This window comes from Oryza glaberrima, chromosome 4 (assembly GCF_000147395.1).
Source record: "Oryza glaberrima chromosome 4, OglaRS2, whole genome shotgun sequence".
In the NCBI taxonomy this organism is placed as follows: Eukaryota; Viridiplantae; Streptophyta; class Magnoliopsida; order Poales; family Poaceae; genus Oryza; species Oryza glaberrima.
Genome location: NC_068329.1, coordinates 13,552,749 through 13,560,980, shown reverse-complemented (window position 1 = coordinate 13,560,980; position 8,232 = coordinate 13,552,749). Strand labels below are relative to the sequence as shown.

Sequence of the window (8,232 nt, the reverse complement as noted above, 5' to 3'; positions counted from 1 at the left end):
ATCTATAATATCAAACTAGTTTCTTTAGATTATATATTTTAATGGTATGTTTTATCCGTTGAAAATGTTTCTATATTTCTTTTATAAACTTAGTTAAATTTAAAGACGTTTGACTTAAAAATGGAGAGAGTATATGTTGGAAAAATATGTAGTACTAACCACATATATTAGGAAAACTTGGTCACTACTGTTGATTAAATATGGATGCTTGATATTTGTCCACGTTACTAATGGTTGAATTTGGAGTAAAATTTTTACTCTACGTGACATGAACAAATATTACTTTCATTTTTCTTTATCCAACGATAGTTTTTATATTTTCACCTTATATGTGGTATGTACTACATATTTTTCCATATATGTTGGTGTCATGAGGTGATCAAACAAGTTGGTGTCTGGCAGGAGCTAGCGATTTATAGGCTCTTAAAATAACATATATTAAATTTATGAAATAGCATACTGCACAAATATATCAAAGAAAATACATGGCATAGTTAATGACCTGGATTTTATAAAACCTTTTGCCCTAAAATATGGAGTTCAATAAATAAATTCACAAAACGAGATTTTGTGTCACACATGGCAGTGTGTGGGATCTTTTTTGTGAAATTTACTTTTGTCTGTTGTATAAAAAAATAGATCATAAATTTGTACACCTATTACATATGGTGTTGCAAGAAAATATACAGTTGTTCATGAATTTCAAATTTAAACTTAAGGCCTTATTCTAAACTTAAGAAAGAAAAAAAGAAGATAAATGTTTTCACACGTGTATGATCGTTTTAGAATTATCATTTACGATTGTCGCTGGCCTGTTATTTTTTTCTGTTTGTGTTTTTCCTTTCTTTTCTATATGGTATATAAGGGTATAATGGTCATTACATTTATACCGCTACATGCGAGGATGACTTGGTATGCTTATGTGGTACTTTTTTGTGGGTCAAGGACTATATTAACCCAAATGATTAATTTGGAGGACTTGTTTGGATGATTTGAAATCTCAAGGAATAAACTGAGCCAGAAGCGAAACTTCAGGGACCATATTGGCTATTCACCCACCATTTTTCGTTAGCACGCTTTTCAAACTGAACGATACATTTAATACGAGAAATTCTATATACAGAAGTTGCTTTAAAAATTAAATAAATATATTTTAAGTTTTTAATAATTAGTATTTCCTCCGTATTTTAATGTTTGACGCCGTTGACTTTTTAACAAACGTTTGACCTTTCGTTTTATTCAAAAAATTTATGTAATTATAATTTATTTTATTGTGACTTGATTTATCATCAAATGTTCTTTAAGCATGACATAAGTATTTTTATATTTTCATAAAAATTTTGAATAAGACGATTGTACTGAAAATCAACTACGTTATACATTAAAATATGGAAATATGGAGGGAGTACTTGATTAATTATATGCTAGTTATATCTCTCATTCAACGTTCGTCCTTTTCCAAAAAATCCAAACAAACTTTTGCACTGACGGCGGCCATCATCCCAAACCTTTTGCATTCACCAGACTATCCAGATATTACACTGCAAGTATCGTAGAAAAAAATCATTTCATGCATATCGAACTAATTTGACTTTCTGTGTACTGATTTGATCAACTGAGCTTATACAGATTATTATTTGTTTGACCTTGGAGCTTATTTAGATTATTATTACTGGTGTGAGATAGATTCTGTTCCATCTTCCTGGAACCATTCCAAAAGGCAAGCGGTAAATCGGACGCGTCCGTTTTAGATCCAACGGCTGAGATCTGCTCCGAGGCAGACGACTTTTTCACCCTTTTCGTCATTCCCGTCGATGTCTGGAACTAAACAGAGGAAGGCATAGCAGCCGCCTCACTGGCGATAGTCTCCCCACTGGATGCACGTGACTGACCATTGACTTCAGGGATTTGGACCAAATGCAATATATATACAGCGTTTTTGAAAGATATACAGTATATGGTAGTACTCCTTCCGTTTCTACTTCCTCTTTTTTTTATCCGTTATCCTTTTTTTTTATATTACTGTACCGTGCAATGGCGACGGGATCAGAAGAAATATGGAGTGGGAGGTGCGGGCCGGTTTGATTTTTACGGGCGTGTGCGTGGTAGGGAAGGAAGGAGGATGACTGGATTCTAAAGTTGTAGAGATAGTGTATGACACAGTTGACTTTTGGATGTAAGATTTGATCATTCATCAATTTAGTGTAATATGTAAAAACACAGGCCAATGATAAACAAACACTACTGGAAAACTGATCTTTACTCGGTAACCCCAAAACCACAATAGTCCTGGTTATAAAAAGAACCGGGACTAGAGATCATCTTTAGTCCCGGTTTAAAACCCCATAGCCATTCTATGATGGTAACACCAACCGGAACTAAAGATCATCCCCTGTCAGTCCCTTGTCAGAGGGGCGGGGCCGCATGTAGGCCGCGCACGGGCCGAGTAACGAGCGGCGGCAGGCGGCGCTACGGCATCCATTCTTTTTTTCTTTTTTTTTTTACAATTTGTGATTCACTGAGATGTATAATTTTGTGATTTGTTGTATGGATCTGAGATGTATAATATGTGATGTATTTGGTTTGTGTGTAATTTTTTAATATTTGTGATGTATTTGATTTGTGTGTACAAGTAACTTAAGACTTGTGATGTGAATATTTTGGGATGTTACTTTGATTTGGGGTTTGATTTGAGAATATGCATCCCACTCGATTTGGGAGAAAATACAGGGATTAAACTCTGGCTAAAAAACAATGAAAAAAAAAGGAGACCTAATGGGACTACCACTAATCTCCCTTTAGTCCCGGTTGGTAACACCAACCGAGACTAAAGATTGATCTTTAGTCCCGGTTATTTCACCCAGGACTAAAGATCGAGTCCCGGATTCGTAGTCTCGGTTGGATAACCGGAACTAAAAGAGGGTTTCGAACCGGGAGTACGAGGGGTTTCTCCACCAGTGAAATGCAGGTATATATAGTTTTAAAATACGAAGATATAACGTCCAAATGTAATGTCCAAAAGTAAACAAATGTAATAAAGTAGTATTTTTGGTCATCATTTATTAGTGTTAACTTAATTTTGATCGTCAATAATTTAAAATTATTTATGGTATTTACTTGGCTGAACAGAAATTGTACGGTCATGTTTGATATATAGTAATATACTTCATCTGTCCTAAAATATCTATTTGTAGAGTTCAAATTTATATTAAAATCTAGCTATTTTTCGTCTAACCTTTTATCTCAACCAATCGTAACCATCTCTTGTTTAATTGTTCTACCTAATTTATTTTGTTAACCGATCCTAACATTTTACCTTTCAATTCTACCTGCTTTTTTAATTCACATTAAAAACTTTTAAAAATTTAAGTATTTTAAAATAATGCTTACGTCTTTAGATATTTATAAATTCATAGTCAAACTAATGGTCATATCAGAATTTAAATATGACTAATCCCCACTTGACAAGTAGTATTTGGTAGGGGGGTACTACTCCTATATAAAGGGCTGGGTACGGTGCTCACTAGCATCTGAGGTCTGAGCTTGAAACATTCTATCGAGCCCAAGTACACAGTACACGTGCAAATGTTTTCCAGCACGGGCAGCAGATCTACCACTAGCCTTGCACCATGCTTGAGCCCTCAATCTGGTGTTTCTAATCATAAGTCCTCAGTCTGGGGGGATTTCTTCATCACCTACACACCACAACCACTTCAGGCATGTATACGCATAATTGTTATATTGCTATTATTGTCTAGTTTATGAATTTATCTTAACATCTTACGCATGCTCTGTTATTATTAAGGAAGTCGATCGGTTAGAAACCTTGGTAAGGCCTTGTTTGGACAGGTTGAAATCTTGACCCATCCAAATGTGTGAGTTGAGATTTTAGTTTAAGATGGATTGGTTTGGATTGAGGACCACCCAAAATATGCTTTGCATTGCGTTTTGACAAATTATCATTATTATCCAATATTGCTTCATTTGGTTGGTGCTAACAATGGAAAGCCTGCATTCAAGCTTGCAGAGATCGGAGGAATGGATGAGGCAGAGGGCTGATAATCTTAGAGAGAAGGTTCGCACACTGTTTCGGACTTCGGGTGATGTTGTTGCAAGGATAAAGTTAGTGGATTCAATCCAACATCTAGGAGTTGGTCACCTGTTCAATGAAGAGATAAGCACCACACTAAGTGACATCCATGCAAATGAATTTACTAGCTCTAGCCTTTACGAGGTTGCTCTTCGATTTCGCTTGCTCAGGGAGCATGGCCTATGGGTATCTCCAGGTATCTATCGGTCTATAGAGTGGACTGAAGTAATACTGACATAACTCGTATACTCACTAGCTAGCCATTTGGTAACAAAATATGAATTGGATTTAATAATTGTAGGTCGGGAAAATTCTATACAGTTTCAGCAACAACTTTTTTTTTATTCTACATCACTGACGACACACGGAAAATCCATATACGTTTGGATTTTCTATTGTCAACAAATTAAAGAATCATAAGTGGTTATCAAAAGAAATTTCTGGTCCGTTATAAGAGAAGGCTAGTCACCTAGATGCACAGACAAGTCTAAAATGAATCAATTAGTCTCAAATTACATATTTTGTCTTGCAGCTACATTCAACATATTCAAGGGTGATGATGGGAGGTTCATCAATGAAATAGCTGATGAACCAAGCGGTTTATTAAGTTTATATAACGCAGCTTACCTCCTCGTTCATGATGAACCAGAACTTGAAGAGGCCATCTCTTTTTCTAGGCACCATCTAAAATCAATGATGCAGTGTGGTAACCTCAAACACCCTTTAGCTGACCAAGTCAAGCGTGCCCTTCACTTACCACTACCGAGGACATACAAAAGAGTGGAAACATTGTATTATCTTTCGGAGTATGGACAAGAGGAAGGGCATATTTCGTTTCTTTTGGATCTTGCAAAGGTGGATTTTAATATTTTGCAAGGGGTCCACTTGAAGGAGCTCAAAGCTATTTCTGAGTATGGAATCTCTTTGATATATACCCATCAAGTACTAAATAAGTATTGCAGTAGTATGTATTCATCTCAATCTTATTAAAGCTTAATACACTATACATATAATTTATATGTAAACGATGTGTTGAATATACATGTCTGACAAAGGTGTATTGTCCATATTGATCCTACCAGAATTGGTATGTGCAATGCTAGTAATAATCTTAAACATACTATCTAGGCTTGTACCTAAGTGTTTTTATTTTAGGTGGTGGAAAGACCTTAATGGATATGTGGGGCTAAGTTATCTTAGGGATCGTTTGGTGGAGAGCTACACATGGTCCCAAATGTTGTTCTACGAGGAAGGATTAGAACTCACACGGATAATTTTTACCAAGATAATTGTATTGATGGTTATAATGGATGACACATATGATTCCCATGCCACCATCCAAGAATGTCGGAAGCTAAATGAAGCCATACAAAGGTTTTGTCTTTGTCTTAGTATTTGTTAAACTCATTTATATATGCTTGCCCGACTAATTTTGATTGAAATTAACAATTTGTGTGCCTTGCAGATGGGATGAGAGTGCAGTATTTCTCCTGCCTGAGTACCTAAAAAAGTTCTACAATGAATTGTTGAATAACTTCAAAGAGTTTGAGGATCAAGTGACAATCAACGACAAGTACCGGGTTGCTTATGCTAAGAAAGAGGTACAACAGTGATATATATTTTCCCGGTAAAAAAAAACAGTGATATATATTTTTGATCTGTCTATATTGGGATTGCTTTCTTATTTGTTTCTTTGACTTTCAGCCAACTTTGATCTTCAAATTTGACTATTATTTTTCATAACTTAATAAGTATATGATGATAAACTTCACACTATGAGTTTCATAGCAAACAATAAAATGGTATATTTTTCATATTAGCCTTTTTTTTAAATAATGATCAATGTTAGTTGACATTACGAATTCTATGAAGTCAAGCAAGAAATAGAGGTGGGATGTATTGGTGGTGTGATGGTGAAGTTGTCTGTGTATGACTTCACCAACTAGAGGTCCTTATGCCCACAAATATTATGGATAAGCGAGTGCACTTTCAATATGATTTTGTGAGGCTAGAGAGTTGCCACTGGTCTTAGCATCTTCGAGTGTGTGTTAGGATGTGCAAGCGTTTGTGAGTGGCCCATCAGAACAACAATATTGCCATGTATTGCTAATTTTGTGGTAATTAATTTCCCTTTGCTTGGGCGCAGTTCCAAAAGCTGTCCCATTATTTTCTCCAGGAAGCTGAATGGTCACATAATAATTACAAGCCAAGCTTTGAAGAGCAGGTGGCTTTGTCTACAAAGACTTCAACGGTGCAATTGTTATGTGTGTCTACGACGGTTGGCCAGGGTGACGCAATATCAAATGAAGCATTCCAGTGGGCAGCAAGCAGTAGTACCGTGACATCATGTGCAAAGATATTGCGTTTCATGAATGACATTGCCTCTTTTAAGGTACAATCTAATTAACTAATCTTTTTCTTATTAAATGTAACATTTTCAATGCCCACAATGATATATTGTTCCTGAGTGATCACAATATTTGTCCAACTCATCATATAGAGAAATCATAAAAAAATCACACTAGTACAAGAAAAACATTGTTATCAACATTTAACTATACGCAATTGTACATGATTCCTTCAAAAAGAGATAATACAACTCTTTATACCTTTTACAACTGCTAAACTAGAGTGGAGGATGAGATATTGCAATTTATCTTTGAAATTCATACAGTGTGGGAAGAACAAAGGCGATATGGTGAGCACTGTTGAGTGCTACATGAATGAGCACAAGGTCATAACTGAGATTGCCTTTGTCAAGCTCGATTCACTGATAGAAGATGAATGGAGAACGATGAACCACGCCCGCTATGAAGACCACCAGCTGCTTCCGGTAGTGCAAAGAGTTCTGAACATGGCTATTTCCATAATGTTCTTTTATGACAAGAGAAAAGATGCGTACACATTCTCCACACATCTACAAGAGATTGTTAGGAGTCTCTTTGTCAATCCCATTCCCATGTAGTTCCTATGCAGACTATATGGTCAAATATTCTCTTTTTTTTAACTTTTGGAGGGATATATGGAAAAAAATGTATATTGTCTGATTATTTCAAAACATTATATAGTTAAGTTGCCTCCCACTAAGTAATTATATTTCTTTCTACTCCTGTGATCCATATCACACTATAATTACTTCTAGCTATTGATGATTGATCAATGAGGCAAATTGTATGTTTTCCTCTTATGAAGCTATATCATCAAAATTATTTTAGTTTTTATATGATTGATATGTGATTCAATGTGTCTCTTGTCTCCCATGAAGCCACACCTTCTCAATTATTTTAAACATTTGAAATTGACAATAGGTGTGAATTTAGCAAAACATGCAAATGGAGTGAAACTACAAATCTAACTTAAAAAAATAATCGAACTTACCGCTCATTTCTACCAATTTAACTTTCCCATAGCAGCGCTTGGATTTTTCACCTTCCTTTTTTGAGGAAAAGAAGACTACTTTGATCATAGGCAACAAACAAAGTGTATTGCTCTCGAGGGCAGAAAATAGTCTCATATTGTTCGTAATTACTTGCAATAATATCCTGATCTCTCTCTTCCTCTCTTTTTCTCTCTAATCGTGTATCAATTGGTCAGTTTTGTTGCCAATTTCTAGATGACATGGAGTTATTACGTATTTCATTGTTTATATCGTTGTACAATTACTTTTTAAGCTAGGGTTTGTCACCCCTAACGTTGGAATCAATCTCATAGCAGTGGGACCCAGAATTTCCTTTTAAGTCTCAGGATGGCGGACCACCATCTAATGACCATACCTAGGGTTTGGTAGTACACTTTTCTAACTTCTGCTCTCTCTTTTTTCACGCACATACTTTTTAAACAGCTAAGCAGTGTTTTTTTTCTTCAAAATTTCTATATGAATGTTGCTCAGAAATCATATTAATTCACTTTTTCAAGTTTTTTTAGCTAACACCTGATTAATCGTGTACAAATGAACACAAGTTCAATCTTGTGTATACTCGAACTGTGAAACCATGTGCGGGTTCGATTCATTTGTGATGGAAAATTGGCTAGTGCAGTGCCGGAAGTGTAGGAATGTGCATTAACTGATTTTTGTGGGTCAAGTTGTAATATCTGCCAAGATATTGGTTGTTAGTTTACATGTATGCAGCTGATTGAAGTCA

At 35.5% G+C, this 8,232-nt stretch overlaps 1 protein-coding gene across 1 annotated transcript; it reads left to right on the top strand.

Moving 5' to 3' along the window:
- The first annotated feature begins 3,548 nt into the window (after positions 1 to 3,548).
- Positions 3,549 to 7,186, top strand: LOC127770456 (tau-cadinol synthase-like). The gene is made up of 7 exons (XM_052296180.1): positions 3,549 to 3,717; positions 4,028 to 4,286; positions 4,623 to 5,001; positions 5,246 to 5,464; positions 5,556 to 5,691; positions 6,237 to 6,482; positions 6,765 to 7,186. Exons 1-7 carry the CDS (start codon positions 3,586 to 3,588, stop codon positions 7,053 to 7,055), a joined length of 1,662 nt encoding a protein of 553 aa, XP_052152140.1. The 5' UTR covers positions 3,549 to 3,585; the 3' UTR covers positions 7,056 to 7,186.
- The last annotated feature ends 1,046 nt before the right edge of the window (positions 7,187 to 8,232 follow it).